Here is a 19,143-nt window from a genome sequence, read left to right as displayed (position 1 = left end):
TGAATAACAAAAATATCCTCACTCTTTGAAAAAATTATAATATTTTATATCTATATTATAACATCCTACATATAGAAAGTCATAATTTATGCAGGATGTTATATCATAAATTTTTTTTTTCAAAGAGCAAGAGAATTTTCAATCATTCAAAATTTTTAAACAAAAAAATAAAATTACAGACACCAAATACGTATTGAAAAATAATTAGATAAAAATATTTTTTTTATATTATGACATCCTAACCCATATTATGATATCCTAAACTATATTATGATATCTTGTATGCAGAAAATCGTAATTTGACGTAGGAAGCCATAATTTGATGCAGAATATCATAATTTTTTAGACCATATTATGACATCCTGCGTATAGAAAATCATAATATACCATAGGATGTCATAATTTTTTTCAAAAAATAAAAATATTTTCGTCATTCAAAATTTTTAAATAAAAAAATAAATCTACAGTCATTAAATGCGCATCGAAAAATAATGACTACATGAATCAATCATATAAAGTGATGCGCTTCATATCGGATTTTCTACACTACCTGCGGTACACAAAAATTCTATTGTCTAGAAAAAGCATAACAATGGATGATCAATACTCTTCCACATTGCTATGAATCAGGTTAGAGTATCAACAGTTTAAAAGTCAATCAACCACCGGACCTTTGGTAATACAAAGCATGAATTTGTGAAGTGAAACTTAGCAAACTTTTTGAGCCTATCAATACAAAACACGCACAGAGTATATGCCTGGCCGATATGCAACTGCAAAATAGCCGACATTGTCACACTACCAACATAGCTAAGCGTACAATTGATTACAAGATTCCTAGACATGGCACCGCTAATTATGCACACAAGCTCCTGCCCCAGTAAAAGAAAAACAAAAAAAGAGGAACCATCAAAAGAGATATCTAAAGGGGGGTGGAGATGCCATTCCTACTTAACATGTTTCATTTCTTCTCCTTCTGTGCATACAAATTTCGCCATCCAGCGTACATGCAAATTTTTCGATGACACCAACTGCTGTCTTCCATGAACATGAAGTTGCACAATGTACTTGGAAGGTTGGCTGGTGTTAACAATCTAAAATGCATGCCTTAGTCAGAGCTTGTTTGCCTTGTTTATGGTTTGAACATAGTAGTACAATCTCCATAGTGTTACGTTGTCCTACAATGGTAAACCATCAGAAAAATGAATGCAATACTCAGTTAATCAATACAAGTTAAAAAAGGGTGTCCAGTGGGGATACTCCGGGGTTTGGGGAAGGTCCTAAATTTTTACCTGTTCTTCCAAATTTATAAAGATATTGTCAGAAATATGTCTTGCCGAGAGGTTCCTTTGTTGGACTATATCTACCACACGGTCAAATGCTTTGTCTGGAAGCTTCTGGATCTGCTTGCCAAGCTGTCGCTTCTCAGCATGAGTCATTGCTCTGCAAATTGTGCAGCAATTATTAAAGACTAGCCCAAATTTTCTTACACCAATGCTTGGACAACCATGTAACAGAATAACTTAATGTTGATAAAAGGGAAGCCATGAGGTCATCCATAATTTCTTTCCATTAATATGCTAAAGGGTGGCCCAGTGCACTAGGCTCCTGCCATTGCAGGGTCTGAGGAAAATCTGATAAGAAAACATTTATCAAACCACATTTATATAAGGAAAATAGAAATAAATCAAAATATAATCATCCTGCATTATCTGAAAAAGGTTTTATAGAAAGGCCACCAACTTCCATTTGGTATCCAAAAGAACCGAGTGACAATTGGAAAGGGTAGAAATGAAATAGAGCAGAAAAAAGTAGACAGTTTAGATTGCAATTGGATGAACATCAAATGACACAAAGGTAATAATCATTCTGTTATAAAAGATCCAATCATAAAAGGGGTGACTAAAAATATATCAGGAGAGGGATGCCACATTATAGACAATAGAATTTCATCATATGCTAAAGAACCAACTTTCAAGAACTAAAAGAAATAAGAAAACGAGTTTTCATGGCTTCCGATATTGGAATACCTTAGTGGTAAGAACTTATTAAGACTGTAATTAATGCACTCTCTAGGGCATAATGGGCATACATGCTCCAGCAATAAGGATTAACACTATTAGCTAACTACTGAACAATATTGTGCATGCATAGAAACGCATGTTTATATAGATACATGTATAAAATCAAAAAAGAATGAAATGCATATATGGAGAACATGATAAATGGATATATATCATAATGTTTAATTAATGCATATTCAGTATTCCCATACAATCTAAGAACTATATTTCTATGATATTTTGAAATAACATCCTTAGTACCAATTGGTGTCCTTTTACTAACATTTATAACAACATTCGGCGGTGGATTTTTTTAGTGCTTTCTATCTCTAATACATAATTGTGCACACGCGCACAATAAAATTGCTCTCTATATCTCATGTGCATTCTCATATCCATGCTTCCTCTCATGTATATGCCACATGTTCATAAATCATTGTGCGTCGACTATGAATAACACTTTAAACATGGAAACTTGTCTCTCTTTATCATGATGCTTTTCTATAATCTAAATGTCTGTCATAAGAATGATTCTGTTGATATTTTGTTTATTCTATTTTTAACCAAAGCTAGTCATAACACTCATTTCATGTTTCCAAACTCCCAAGCATGGAAAGATCAGTAAATTTAATCAAAAAAATTTGACATTTTTTTCCTGTTTCATGCCTGTTTTTGTCTTATTTTATTATTTTTTTAGGCAATCCATGTGATTGTGAAAAATAGTTGATATCCAACCATGGGATATTTCAATTGCGAAAAAATGGTTTCCACTCTCCAGCATCCTAAAATCCATTATTCAGTTCAATGGACACCAGGTATTAGCATAACTTGATGACATCATCATGTATAAAGAAGCAGTGCAGATAGCCATGTCATGTAGAACCTGCCAACAAAAAATCAGAAAAGAGAACAAGCATTTATCTGCTACCACCAAAGAGTAGTTATCTACTCCAATGAAGCATCATCAGTCAGCTTACAGTCTTTCTATATTTTCCTAGAGACCAGAGTTCAAGTCCACTTGTGAAGACCTAAAATTGTACTTCAATTCCCTAATCTGCATTTTAATTCTAATACAAACAGTTAATATTCAAGGAACAGATGTAGGTAAACCCATAATTATTTGGTTTCTTCACAATCTCAAAGCATATATCAGGGAAACACCAGATAATCCAAATTTTATGCATGCTCCAACTTAAAAAAGGATAAACTACAGAAGCAGTATATTACCTTTTCTAGCTATGAGATAATGGATTATTTACCTGCATTTGGATACCACCACATCCAAAAATTCTTCAAGATCCTGTTCCATCTTGCAAAGCTGAAAATATAATATGGTTTTCTTACTATGAAGAACAATCTTTATGAAACAACATGTATACTATTGTACATCAGCAATGCTGCATATTTATCAGTCAAAAAAAGGAAACAGGAGTTATCCATGAAATCTTTATCAGCATATCAACAAAATTACCGTTGCAGAAATCACGTTAGCCTTCTCCAGGGCCTCCTGGCATATTTCATCATTTCCTTGAACAGCTTGAATATCATTATAAACCTAATGTAGATCCAGAACTCAAAACTGTTAACTGCCTGCTTAAGTGTTTCAATAAGGCTGTTCTTAACCACAACTACAATGACAGGTGTTAATTTGTAGCTGATATATTCATAAACAGCTGGCTTTTAAGAGAAAAAAGAGATATATTTGGTAGATAAACAAATACATCATGCAAGAACAGGATGGAAAGGCTAGCTTATACCGAAACATACACAGCCACCATCAATTCAACTCATGGAGTGTTGCAAATAATATTAGTCTGGAATGTTGCTTGCTTATGATTATGAATGACTCACTCTCCATACAAAGGCAACATTAATACAAATTTTCGTAAAGAAGGCTTAGCTCGCAATAATATTCGGCAGTCATGATTAGCTTTAAGTGTTCAAAATAACATCTCATATTTATAGGAGTTTATTGGGTAATGGGTCTCCAGAAAGATGAAGGATATAGAGATGAAAGGATTAAATCACAGAACTAAATAAGAAAGAAGTGGAGAAATTTTAGGAAGAGAGATATGAAAGTATTAAATTGTAGAATTGAATAAAGAGATGGAAACATAGGCGTCTGGAGAAGGTAGAGAAATTTTAGGAAGATGAGATATTTTACGTATCAGTTTATGCTGCAAGTTATTCATATCTTCTTTGTACTTTTATCATCAAAGATACCAAAATCCATAACATAGAAAATTGAAGATAACAAGCAAAAATGCAGAGCCCAGAACTACAAATCAAGATGAATAGCAAAAGGCTCTTTGGACCACAGATAGGATAATTAGAACTGCAATATAAGAAATTGCTAAAATCAGGATGATTCCACTGGGAAAGCTGAATTCATGTAGCCGTTCAGTTAAAAGATCTATATTATCATAATAATCAATTCAGATAAATTTTTCTAAATTAGATTGTTATTATAATTTGGAAGATTGGTGGCCACTCTAATTATAGATCATAACCATAACATCTGAATTGCAGAGCTCCATTTGATGCATGACTGCAAGCCTAATTTGAAGTTTCATTTCAATAAACTTCATTAAAAGAGCCTAATGAAATAGTGCTCATTTTAGTTCACATATATTTTGGTTTTAGATTTTAATTCAGGTCCTGATGTGCTAAAGTATATTACAGCTGTACATGGAGTAACTTTGCCACTTATGCTTGAAGTTTCTGGTGGACTCCTGAGGAGTCTACTTTCCTTTCCTTTTTCCTTCAATTTCATGACAGTTCACTTTTTCTCCTCCTACACATAGCACAACACTTTTTCAGTCCTTTATATTTTTTAATGTATATCCATAAATCACACAAGAGGATAAAAAAAGAGATCAATCTTGTTAAATCTCCAAAAGTATTATTATCCCCATAGACTTCAATACAGTAAAGAAAAACAAAACAATACTACATAGGGACCCTAGAAACTCTAATTTTCTTTTTCTTTTCCCCTTAAGTTAATTGCCAGTCTTTATATGCAAAAATATAGATTTCTAGACAGAAAGCTTATCTCAATTCTAAGGCATAGCCTTCTAATAACCTTTAGCTTTCTCCCTATTTGTGGCACACAAAACATATAGAATCACATCAAACTTCTGCTGCACCAAAACAATGTAGCATTACAAGATCTGTCTAGAAGGTCTAAACTGACTTATGTAAACCCCTGTAACTTGAGAAGTTTCACAACAAAATTATTCATTATAATGCATGTCAGTTATTTTCTATGTCTGCATCCAATCTCACTTCTAATCTTCTATGATATTGCGATGGTTTTACAGAAAATGCTGAAGTAACCTGTTTCAAATCTTGGATATTTTGCCAAATTTTACATTATGTTTTCCTGATGGTTCTAGTTGGTACTAAGTTTCCCTTCATCAGTAACTTATATTGTTGCTTAGTTTGGCAATAAACTCAGAAGTTCCGGGTTCTGCACACTGAAAATGAAGAAAGAAAGATGAAAGTAAATGGTTCATGATTTCATAGTTGGATGCTTCTCATGCCCACGAGAGATTGACCAAATAAATTTGAATTTGTAACCTTGCTTTTGTACCGTGCATGTGCCTGTAGAGTATATCAATATATGTAGAGAGAAACAGTGATGTCTATTAGCAGAATTTATTATGTTTTCAGCATCAAAACAATATACCAAGCAAAGAGTAGCAGTGAAGAAAAATGATAAGGATAACGATGACAACCACAAAAAAACTCATGCTTGTGTACACATTTACCTGCCTAACAGATTGGGAATTAAGAATGTCAGTGTAGCTGAGATAACTTCTCGATATGGGAGAAGGAGATGCTTTCCGCTTCCTACTACAATTAGGTTCATTCATGTCTTCATCTGAGGCACTTGCACAGCCTGACAATAGCTCTTTTTTACTTCGATCTGATTCAGTCTGGAATACTGATAAAATTTGACCAAATATCTGCACTCAGAATGTGGTCGACTATCACTACAAATTTTGGCAAGTCCATCTCCAGTGCATCATTAAACAAGTGCATATAGACAGGATTCACAAAACACAACCTTAGCAAGGCTGATGATCATTTCTATTTTGCATAGTTAAGCCATGAAGCAGGCTAAAGGCAGATACAATTAGCCCACATACAACTGTCACAGCACAGGTGTATGTTAGATTAAATCAAAATTATGGATTTCAACAGGCCAATAGGAAAGCTACTTTATTTTGTATCTTCATGGTATTAGATACCCTCCAGCATGAAATAGCATGGAGTCAAGAGGGTCTGGTTTGTCAAAACACTGGTTTGGACCAACTCAAATCTTTCACCTATGAGCAACATGTGATGATCTGTTGAGACCAGCTTGGCAAAGATTAGCAGAAGATTAAGACTAAATTCTATAAAAGACTCCAGCCATATATTAGCATACATCTAATACATGTTCCTTCTTGTAAAAGCAATAACATCCATGAGGTGGCATTTTCTGTATATATGGAAAGGATGCAAATATACCTCATCAGCTTCTTGATTAAAACAAAGTGCGCTCTCATGGATCATTGACTTCAAATTCTCCTTCTGAAACTCTGAAAGCTCTTCACCTATCCCTCTTGAAAAAAATGAACCAGAAGCACTGCAGCTTTTATCTTTTCGGCCCTTGTCTCCTACTGATGGTTCAGAATTTGATCCCGGAATGGGTAATGCAATGTCCTCATTCTGAGAAAACAGCTCGAAAAAAAGATGCTTGTAGTAACCTAGATAGTTAGGTCCAAGTTCATTTTGCTTCGCATAAGAATCTTTGGACATTGTAAGAAGAGGAATCCTGCATACATGGTTCTACAAAAGTTAGAGCAAATAGTTAGACTAGTTAGCCTACAACTTTAAGAAACATAAGCATGGGAATAATATTTTAATACTATAGGTTCTGAAAAACAAAAGCATCTAGATAAAAACAAAATTGGATCAATATTCAATTGAGGTTCAAGCATGTGCTTCTCTGACAAGTTATGAATTGGAAATCAACTCTGAAATTGGGACTTGAATCTGCGCTCATGCATAAGTACATGAATCTGGCACATAGCAGGGAAGGATTCTTATATTTAAGTAGGAATAAGTTGAAACATTCAAATTTTGAGTTCATGGTAGCATATGATGCAGCAAAAACATAGGACAAATTAGAAGAACAGGAGGAAGTGCAATTTAATTTTAATCAAGTATAGAGTTGTATATCAATAAACTCCCAACTCAGCTATTGTTAATCTCAAAGGCATCCAGCTTTCCATTGTGTACAGATGCCTACTTTTTAGCAAGACAGACGCCAGCAGTTTAGACTTGCAACTTGGATTTTTAAATCATGATCCTTCATCTATATTGTCATTTTAACCAGTGTTCAGTTGCCAACTGCAGTAGCTCAGACAAGAATTTTTTAAATGGTCATATCATGGTCATTTCAAAAGAGGCAACTGTTGGATCCAAGGACAGTTGATTGTCATTACAACATAGCGAATGCTTGTAGGAAATTAGAATCATTCCATCAGCTAACTGGCTTTTAGACCAAGTTAAATAGCAACTCAACAAGCTAACCCAATCTACTTACAGTCAACTTCATGAATGGTTCTTCTCTATTCCATCCCATCAATCATCAAATTTTAATCAAACTGTGCTTTTCCAGCTTGTTTTATAACAACTAACCATTGTGTGTCTTAAGCTATCTGTTCCATCTTTAACCCAATAACAGAAAATTGAGCCTTGTTTCTCACTGGAGCTCTCTTTTAGACTAATATGTTTTTAAGCGATGGCATCTCAAGTTGTGAATAACTAGTTCATCAGTATTGTGGCTCCTTCTGTAATAAGCTCCCTCTTGACCTGTCCTTAACACAAATTTTCCACATCATTCTCCTCCATTCATAAAATAAATGCATACATTAGTATTGCACAATTAAATATTTTCACAATCACACAAACATTGATCCATAGCATTCTAACAACAATTACCACACATAGAGCTGGACATCTCAAGTCTTACAAAACAGAAGGAAACAAAAGAAAATAATGACAATCACAAACTTTTTTGAGAACTACTGTCAAATTTGGGTTCCTTTAATGCATAATACTTAGCTGTCCGGGCAGTTTGACAAATAGACAGGAATTTTTACAAATGGCATCTCATTAGGCATCCACCCTCCCACAAGTTATCAATATTTAGAATTATGCTAGTATGTTGGTGGGAAAAAGAGTTATCTTCATGGTATTCCTAATCGCCCCAAACCGATCGGTACTTCCTGGACCGTACCCTGCTGTAGGGAACCAGTCTGATTCAAACTGAATTTTTGAAAAATGATCTGAACCGGACCAAACCAATCAGTTTAATACCGTATCGGCCCAAACCGTCCGATACCGGATGGTTTGGTCCGGTTCGGGGACGGTTCGATCTAACTTTTTTTTTTTATGCTGTTGGATGGAATTTTTTTATTATCAGTATGGTACGGTACCACACCATACCATACCGGCCAGCAACCGGCATGGGTTCCGATATCGAGTCCGTGAACCTTGATTATCTTAAAGTAAGAAATGCCTAGTTCCTATCTAATGCCTTATTCCTATCTTCATAAGATTTGTCCAATAGCTTATAATGCACGCTATATATAAAACATAATTTTTTTAATTATTTTAATAATTTTTAAAATATATATAGAATAGATATAATAAAATAGATAAATAAAATTAAATATTATTTAAAAAAATTACATCCCATGCATCGCATGGAGTTACAAACTAGTGCCAGTTTGTAATGAAGTCCCAACATTGTCAACAAGAATTCAATAATGAAATAAGAGGAAGATAAAAGAAACAAAATAATGAAAGTCTTTGGTTGTGAAAGCAAACTACCATTGAGATAATATAAGAGACTTATCCTGAACTGTAGGCTCACCCTTATTTTATTACCAAAACCATGACAAGAGAATTTATGTCCTTTAATTATGATAGATCTTAATCAACAAATAGCGAATTTTCTAAATACAAAATTTGCCAGAAGAACGATAGGATGCAAAGAAAGATTATTCAGCATATCACCTTAGAAGACCTGAAGGCTCCAAGAAAACATAAGTACCCTGCCCCAAAAATAATAAAATAATCCCCCTACCCTTCAGTTTTGTTATTTTCAGTATTACCTTGTCAGTCAGCAAAATTACACCTTAAGCAAGAGTCACCCCTCTACATACACATCTCCACTATATAGTTGCAGCCTTGGCACCATTGATACCACAAATTTCATGCCTTTGTTACTACATTTTGTAAACCATTCATACATCTCCAACTATGAGAATATCTGAGGACAACTCTGTAGTCATTTGAATCACTTGACATGTCACCAAAATGAGGCCCTAAGATAAAGGTCTCAAGGAATTGATCTTGATTGAGATTTATAAGAAATATGCACGTGCAAATTTTCAGGAATTCAATTTGGTCTAAATTATGTGGAAGAAGGGCTAGAATATCAAGTGAACGTGAGTTTCTAAAGGAGTAAATTTTACATCTGAGTACTTGGCAAGACAGAAGTAAACTTCTGAACATGACAAAAGTGACATAATCATATTCATCCAAATGTGTCATAATAAATGCTTAACAAAATCAACAACTTTCAAGAAGTTGGGAGAAATATTTCAAAACAGTGTAACATATATATAACGTACATCATCCAAACATCTAATATTGGAAGACCAACATGAATTATGTTACTTCTGGGTCCCCTTTATTTCAATTAGATAGATCCTAGTATAGATAAGCATTTGAAAAGAATCAGTATCAAGATATAACAAACATAGAATACCCACTAGAAAAAGAGTTATGCTAAAAATCAAAAACAAAAAATTTTACTTTTCGAAAGTTCATCATCTATATAAACTAGTTAAGAATCTACTAGAACATGTAAATGATGCCAATCAGAGTTCTCTGGAAAGTTGAATAAATTCCAAGAATGATACCATAAATGTTACTTGGACACTGATTTGGGTGTCAGATGTCCAAGTAATCCAGAAAAATCTGAAATGGGAATCTTAAAAAAAAAGACAAGGGACATCTCTATACATGTTGATGTCTAGATATGTACTGATGTACGCATATAATGAAAAAAAGTAAGCTAGATCTATGCTAGTTGATAAAGCTTGACAAAATGGTTGTTAATTATTATGTTAGAAATTTTAAAAAAAAAATTCATATGGAAAAACCAGAAAAAGCATGCAATCATGATGGCATCATAATTTGATGATATGAAGTGTCCAAAGTGTCCCAAATCCCGAGTGCCTAAGTGTCCAACACATGCAAAAATCCAAAATTTGGAGTGTCCAGGTAGCACTAGGCAAGGTCGTTAAATAGCTTGGGCAACCCCAAGCAGTTGCCAAGGCAAAATATTTAATTCAAAACCAATCATTTTTCGACAACCATTTCCTTTTCATTAACAGATTTTAGTACTATTTAAATAAACCAACAAACATACCTATAAAGCATATGTGATGACTTTAAACAAGAAAAAACCACTTATATTATATTCTAGTTTGTAAAATTTGTTTTAAACTCATAACAAACATGATGGAAATAACAACATGTATCAATTGTGTTTGCTCAAGAGGTGGAGATTGCTAAACTTTTTAAATTGTCCATCTTTCTGGAGCATGCAATTTGAGTCCGAGGTTTGACCGGAAGATCTCAAAAGCCCACCCACTTATTTAATACTCAAATTAAGTTATTTTATTTTATTTATTGACACGGCATATTTTGTTTACTTGGAGACATAACGTGAATTATCTCACTATCTTATTAGCATTGATTCCACAAATCACCTAGCCTCATCCCAACTATTTGGGGTAAACAATACGAATCCTTGTTCCCCAACAAGGATGAAAAAAATGATTGAACCATCTCTGTGCTGGACCAAAGCCAGTATATGAGGGGCTGACATGCCCCTGTTCTTGGCAAACCAATCCTAAATTGCTTGTATTAGCCTCGTAACATTGGTCCCAAACAGACCTGTACCAAGGCTACATCAAGTAATACCCCCTAATACCCCTCAAGATAAGCCCTTAACGCCTTTTAGAGCTCATTTCCATCACTTCAAGAAAGGATCTGAGGAGCCATCAGCCATCCGAGGGTAATTTCCACAGAACTGAAGCAAGGATCATGGAGTTTTTGGGATCCAAAAGCATTCTTGTAAAAGCCTACATTTCTAGCTTTCTATGTCCAGAAGACGATAGTTATTGTTGAATAATATTATAAATATATTCTTTCTTTTTTCATCTCTTATATCAATGCTAGCACTACACAATCTCATCTTTACTGTTGATAATCTTTGACATCATTCATTTATTCAATTATTTGTAGTATGATAACTACTTTTAGACTGTCAGGATCAACAGATGTGTGATATATATATATATATATATATTTCAATTGCAAGATGTATAGTGTTGTTTATTAAACTGGTAATGAAAAAACTCAAACAATCAGCAAACATCAAAAACCATGACCAAAGAACTTAAATTGATACTCCTATTTTATTTCTTCCAAAAACAAAGGATTAAGATAACGAAACATAAAAAATGCAACAGTAAACCATTCTTAAGGTCAAAATAGGCAATATGTGAGGTATACTAGTCATATCAAAGCATATAGATTGACAACCTTTGTCCATATGGTCCATAATATGCCATACCCATGCTTGCTCAATATGGGTTTGATCATCAATATTTCAAAATCTTATTCACCATGCATCCTTATTAAAAACCATATCCAATATTACATCAAATTTCCCCATATCCATTTTGTGACCTCCACCATGTAACCTTAGGTTCTATCCTATGTTTTCACATCCTTCCAAATTAAGGCACCTCTCTTTACCCCAGCATTCCCTCATTTTTGTATTACATGCCTAATTATCTCTATATAGTTTTTATCATTTTGTCCTAAATATGACCCAATTAAAGCATTTGCTATTAGTAGGAGAATGTAATTGGAATCAATAAAACATACATCTGGTTACTACAAAGTTCAGATTTAAAATAGTAAAAAACCGATTCTGATATTTCAAAATTCTTGTTTTCCTTAAACCAAGTAATTAAACAACCCTCAACCAACAAGCTTTATTCGAGCTTGATAAAAATAGATTTAAGTATCGAATAACAATTCATAATGGCAAATTGCATATTACATGTAGAATTCAATCCAACATGGAACTTATACTAATTGAAAGCATGATAATGGAAGAACAAATGGAAAAAGGGATCACACAGTAAAATATCAAAAGCAACATGAAATATCTAATCAAAAGACATAGTAGAATGGATTTGATACTATACTTAATTCAAAATACAAAATCTAATAAAGACCTCACAACCATAAGTCCTTAGATGAACAAGGCATGTTTTCCAATCCTCTTGTCCATGCTTAGTCCATACTTGGTCTCACTATGCTCACAAAAGCTTGGTAGGATTTCTTTAAACCAAGGTATGCCATACCATACCAAATCGGACAGTATGGGGTGTACCATACTGTATTGGTACACAATATGGGAGGCATACTGACACTTGGTACCCCGAACTGGCCTCCATAATAGGAGTACCGATATAGTGACAAATTGGCACTAATGGTACAGTGCCCGGTATTGAGACAGTGTACCTTGCTCCAAACTTTGTGTTGCTATAGGAAATAAGATATGGAAGCAAAGGATTGAGAGAAAAATTATATGAAAAAGATTGATTCATAAGACTAATTTTACGAAATTAAAACTTTGGAAGAGGATGACTGAGCATAGGTTGACATATGATACAAAAATATCAGAGATTCAATTTATTTTTTTTACAAGAAAAATATCAACTACGAAAGCTATTTTTCCTCTTCAAAAGTTAATGAAAAAGTATAGAGAAGAAAGCAAGATCTTCATATATTTTTTATTGATTTAGAAAACATATATGATTAGAGTCCTTAGAAAATTCTTATGATGGGTATGAAAAAATAAATGAGTTTCTATTAGATATATTAATATGATTAAGGATGTGTATAATGAAGTAGTTATATTACGCAAACTACTGATGCTAATACTAGTGAGTTTCTAATCACAATAACTTTACACCAACAATTCGCTCTAATTTCTTATCCTTTTATGCTAGTTATGAGTAAGCTTACTAGACATATTTAGAATCATATTCCTTTATGCATACTATTTGCCGATGATAAAACCTTAATGAGTGAATCTAAGGTCGGGGTTACTTGTCAATTTGAATAATGGAGAACATTAGAATCAAAAAATTTTAGATTAAGTAGAATCAAAACAAAATACATGAAATACAGTTTTAGTAAAATTGTAAATAAAGATGAACATAGTGAAAGTTAAAAATCATGAAGTATTTAGAAATGATCATTTTAGATATTTAGGATCAATTATTTATAAAAGAATATTGAAGAGGATGCTATCCATAGGATTAAAGCAGGTTAGATGAAATAGAAAAAATGCAACTGAAAAATTATGTGATCACAGGATATCTGCCAAAGATTTATACATAAAATGAGTGGTCGAAGTGAGCATGTTGAAATAGATCTATGGTAATAAAAATAAAAAAGATGAATAAAAAATAAAGTCTTTCATAAATAGGTGAAAGAAGCATCAATAAAGGATAAATTAAGAGAATGATAACTTAAATGGCTTTGACATATACAACGTCCATCAAGGGATAGATCAACACACAAAAGAGATTTTAAACATGTAGAAAGAAAAAAAGAAAGAGATAGACTAAAAATCATTTGAGATAAAGTTGTAAGAATATAATATTTAAACATCCTTCAAAAAGTAGCCGATCCTAACTAATTAAGATTAAAGCTTAGTTAAGTTGAGTAGAGTTAAGACTACTAGTATATTAGGTCCCATTTGGCATCACTTCCATTTTTCTATTTTTTTGAAACAAAAAAATTTATTTTTAATTTTAATTTTTAAAATATAAACATATTTGATATAGTCAATTATTTTAAAAATACAAACATTGCAATAGCGATGGAGGTAGGCAATGAAGAGACTAGTGGTGTTGATGATGAGGAAGATGGTGATATGGTGGATGTAATGATAATAGTGATGACGATGACTATGGTGGTACGGGTACCAATGATGTGGTGGAGATAATTACTATAACAACAATAGTTTGGCAAAGGTGGTAGCAATGATAGTAGCTACATAATGGAGGCAACAATATAAAGTGATGGTAACAATTGTAATGGTAGAAGTGCCAATGATGATGGAAACCATGGTTTTATGTCCCGATGGGATAAGGAGCATCCTGACCATCCCATCCCGTTTTTATAAAAAAAGAGGACTGAGATGGGATCGGGATTCCGAAACCTAACCATGTAGGAAAGAAGAAGAAAGAGAATAGAAAGAATGAAAGATGGAAAAAGAAAAAAATGAAAGAAAAATAAAAGAAGAAAAATGAAAGAAAGAAAGGAAGAGAGAAGAAAAAGAAAGAGAGAAGAAAAAAAAAGGAAAAAAGAAAGGGATGACAAAAAAAAAGAAAAAAAAAGAAAACTAGAAGAAAAGAAAGAAAAGAAGAAAAAAAAAGAATGAGAGAGAGATAGAAGATATCTTTCGGGATGCATGATCAAGACGGCTGTTAGAACGAGATGGGATGGAATAGTAAAGACAATGATGATAGTAGTGATGGTGGTGGTGACAGTAATAGCAAAGACAATGATTATGATGATAGTCGAGGCAATGGCAAAAGTGATGGACATCATGTTGGTGGTGATAAAAATGATTTTTTATTTTTTAAAAATAATAAAATAATTTAAAATATAAAACAAGAGTATTAGATTTTTTTTATCTTAATTTTTGTGATTTTGCTTTTAAAGTAGAAAAAAAAAGATAATGACAATCAAAACTTAACCTTTTGTTTGGTATAAAAAATGGATTAAAAAAAATATGAATAGAGAAAAAAGATGGATAAGAAGAAAAAAAGATGAGTCTTTCATCTATCCTTCTGTATTTAGTAATAATAACAAATAGATTCGAATGGTTCTCTCCTTTATTTAATAAAAAAATAAAAAAAATAAATAATATTTATATGACATTTTACTAAATTACTTTTTGATAAAAATTATTATTATTATTAATTTATAATGCCAATTTATACTAAAAAAGAGACAGTATATAAATTTATAATCTTTATAATTTATGATTATTTAAAAATTTATACAAATATTTAATTTAATTTAATAAATAATTTAATAAATTAATTATATATGAATTAATTAATTTATATATTAATTATGTAAATAAATTAATTTATTTATAATTTATGAAGAGATTTTTTTTAATAAAAAAATAAAAAATATTAAAATTTTATCAAAAAAATTAATGAGAGATAATTTTATCGTAAAATCCATCACTCATATTTTCCATCCATGAAGATAAATCTGCGATCCCTTCTTTTTTTTTTTTTTTAGAAGAAATAGTAGATGAGGCTATCAATCATTATAGTTCAATTCTTGAACGAAATGAGAGGTGGTATAATGTAGAAGAAACAAAAATTAGTCCCTCCCGCTCTTAAATAATACCAAATAAAGAAAGAATTTTTAATGAGAGATTTTTTGGGATAGAAATCTCACAAGAAGAAGAAGATTACTTGAGATGCTTGCCTATACACGAGCGAGCAAGCAAGCAAAGTAGGGAAATGGAGTGAGAGAAACTTCTACCTTGTGAAAAGGAAATTGAAGACAAAGCAGGTTCAGATCTGAATGCTTTGCCCTTAACAATACCCTTCCGTTCATCCAAGAAGCAAACCTTCCCCCTTCCTCCTCTCCCCTTCCCCAAAAATAAAACGTCCAGTCCTAGCAAGGGGGGAGATGGGAAAGGGAACTATAGGGCGGGTTCAGGATTCACCCTAATTTCTCCAACATATTTATCAGCATACCCTCGCTTTACGCGCCCAACAGACGCCTGTCATCTCAGCCGTCGACTTGGACGGCTATGAATACTCGAGATCGACGGCTAGCATCGAACCAATTATTTAATTGCAGACAAAAGACTCGTGAACGGCGCTGCCATCCAGTCTGATGGATGCGGTGCTTATACCACGATATTCGGCTGAAAAGCCGGATATTCTCTCGACTTCGCTCCTCTTCCGTTGGATGGTAGTCATCGAACGGACGGCAGAACGGGACCATTTCCTTTCCTCATCCCTTCACCCCATCCTCCTCCGCCTTTCGTTCTCTTTGGCATCGAGGCATCGCGCGGGATCGCCTGATATGATCTTCCGCCGGTGAGACGAAGAGAAACGAAAGCATCAACGGTGGAAGCGGATGGGGTAAACGCATGGGCCCAAAAATCATATGAGGCAGGCGCTGTAAAGTATCGTATGGAGCCGGCTTCGTAGTTTGTCTTGATATCAATTTTAAAGAATAAAATTGAAAGATAAAAAAAAATTTACTAATAAAAACACCGATCTATGATTTAGATTTTTTTTTTATTTTCAATGCATATTTTTTAAAAATATATATTATATGATAATATCATATATACTAAGTATATAATTAGATGATATATATTATAAATTTTTTTGATACATATTTAGCAACAACTAATATATATTTACAGTTGAGTTGATGCATAATTTATCAAATTTAATATTCTCTCGTATGTAATATATAATTAATTGATATACACCTAACAAAATATTTATCCAACGTTCTAATATATATTTTTAGATAAAATAATACACAATTTTCAACATAGCATGAACATGAGTAAATGATACATACCGGATATTTTACTGAAATATATTATAATTTTTTTTTATATATATCCAGCAATGATCTGATACATACATATAGATAAATTGATACATAGTTTACTAAACTTAGTATCCACTAATACACAGTGTATAATTAGTTGATATACACCAATCAAAATATTATTTATCGTCCTAATACATACTTTTAGATAAAATGATACATAATTTTTATGAATTTTTAAATATAAAGATCTTAAAAAAAAACTCGAAAAAGATCTCATAGATAAAAGAGATAGTGCATAAGATTTGGAAGAGGAGAAAGAAACTCGAAAAGAAGATCTTATAGATAAGAAAAATGATTTGATGAGAAAGATAATGGATGGAGAGATTTGATAAGAAAAAAAGATAATATGGATGGTCATAAAAGATCTCTATTAAACATGCATTTTTTTTTTATTGTTTTGATTATGAAACTAACGGACTCCTTTAATAGGAAAAATCTAATCTCTTTTTGATTTTTATTTTTTTTTTAAATATATAAAAAAAAAAGAAAACGTGATATAAAACTAGGCTCACCCTATATAATTTTTGTTTCTAAGACATGACAGGCTATACTCAATGGACCAAACTATTATATATAATTTATTATTTATAAATTATTTTTTTGATATAGAGTTTGTATACTAATATAAAAAACTCCTAAAGATGTATTGAATGAAATTGAAAATAGAGAAAATAAAATTCTTTTTCTCTCTAGCTTTCTCTCTAGTTTTTTCTCTTCTGCTGTAAATATTTTAACATTGCAACCCATGCATCAACTGATAAAAAATATCCATATTTTCATATTCTTTACACAGTTCAATTTTATGTTTTTTAGTGTTTTTCCAATGTACTCCTCCTCCTAGGCTAATAACATTATAATTCTTATTAAATTAAGCATAATTTAAAATCCTTATGGAGAATACTACATCGGCTTCTAATAGGAATCGAAAAGATGGAAAATATAGATAGCTTATGTGATGCACATGCAAATGCCCCTTTTTCAATGCAACTCACAATCCATGTTCTTCATAACAGTTTGAGATCTTCTGAATGACCATAGCACTCTATTTTGAGAACTTCCAGCTCTCGGCATACATTTGGCAATGCTTGGAAGGATAGCTCCAATGGCTTGCCTGTTTTTGAAGTAACTAGACGAGGCGACCAACATGCTCTCGAGATGAAACAAGGAGACAGGAAGGAACATATTCAGACAGCTTGCAAAAATTGAAAATAACATTGCTTATGCACAATGTAGCCTCTCTATAGCCTACCTTGCGGATCCATGCAAGCTAATTGCTTAGCACTCGAAACTTATAATCGGTAATGAAATTCTCTTGTAAAGGAAACGATGGCTACAAATTGTTGATAAGAATTAAAACCTTGTCAAAGATTTACTCTCATCGGGGGTGGAAGGAACCGTGTCTCTAAATTACAAATCGGAAACTGGAAACTGCTTGCCGAGGATTCACAAATTAGATCGGCCAGCTTAAACAATTTCAAAGAGTGTTGGTCCTTTGCCATCTCTCTATCTCTAATTTCAGCTTATTTCTGACGTTTCTACTTTAGATATTGAGGTAATTGTTAAATCTCTTTCGCACAAGGCACTTGGGCCTGAGGATATCCCTCTTTTTGTCAACACCAGTGACCTATCGTTGGCAAGGATATGTGCTGTTCAACTTTCTTTCTTCTTAATTTTTTGGCCACGGGTTCCACGAGACCATGAAGCATGCTTGGAAAGCCACATATTTCTTTTGTTCCACGGGTTGAAGGTCCAAGTGAAACGTCTCATTTCCATCCAACCAACCTTTATAATACTGCCTATAAAATCATTGCCAAGATTCTAGCCTAACAGTTGAAGTTAGTGATTGAGAACTTAAATCTCAAAGGAGCAAGATGCATCTTCCTGGTCACAGTATTATTGATAACGCTATGATCGTTCAAGAGGCTCTCCATTCATTGAACAGATCGGGAGCTAGGTCTTACGGCCATTAGAATTGATGTAGAACTTGGTTTTGATAGGCTTTCTTTGAACTATGTCAATGTGGCCTTAGGACAACTTTGAACTTCTTAGGGCGTTAGATTCAATGGATCATGGCTTGTGTCACGGGTACCGAATTCATTGTGCTTGTTAATGGGACATCATCAGATTGTTTACGTCCTCCACGGGAGTTTAAGCAAACTTGCCCACTGTCATCTTATATATTCTCTGTTTGGACATGTTGTGGAGGTCTCCGTGAAAAGATGTTGAATGATTACATCACCGACTACTT

The 19,143-nt window shown here is 32.9% G+C and overlaps 1 protein-coding gene across 2 annotated transcripts; it reads right to left on the bottom strand.

The window, feature by feature from the left end:
• Nucleotides 1-693: 693 nt before the first annotated feature.
• On the bottom strand, nucleotides 694-15,987 carry LOC105052973 (uncharacterized). Of its 2 annotated transcripts, none has more exons than XM_010933964.4 (7): nucleotides 15,795-15,953; nucleotides 6,579-6,885; nucleotides 5,834-6,031; nucleotides 3,535-3,618; nucleotides 3,323-3,381; nucleotides 1,293-1,443; nucleotides 694-1,178 (listed from the first exon to the last, which is right to left on the bottom strand). In XM_010933964.4, exons 2-7 carry the CDS (start codon nucleotides 6,867-6,869, stop codon nucleotides 1,113-1,115), a joined length of 849 nt encoding a protein of 282 aa, XP_010932266.1. In that variant the 5' UTR covers nucleotides 6,870-6,885; nucleotides 15,795-15,953; the 3' UTR covers nucleotides 694-1,112. The 2 variants fall into 2 exon arrangements, with proteins under 2 accessions (XP_010932266.1, XP_010932265.1); XM_010933963.4 differs by having other exon boundaries at nucleotides 850-1,178; nucleotides 6,579-6,899; nucleotides 15,795-15,987.
• Nucleotides 15,988-19,143: the final 3,156 nt, after the last annotated feature.

The sequence above is a fragment of the Elaeis guineensis genome, chromosome 10 (genome assembly GCF_000442705.2).
Source record: "Elaeis guineensis isolate ETL-2024a chromosome 10, EG11, whole genome shotgun sequence".
Taxonomy (NCBI): Eukaryota; Viridiplantae; Streptophyta; class Magnoliopsida; order Arecales; family Arecaceae; genus Elaeis; species Elaeis guineensis.
This window is presented reverse-complemented; position numbering and strand designations above follow the sequence as displayed.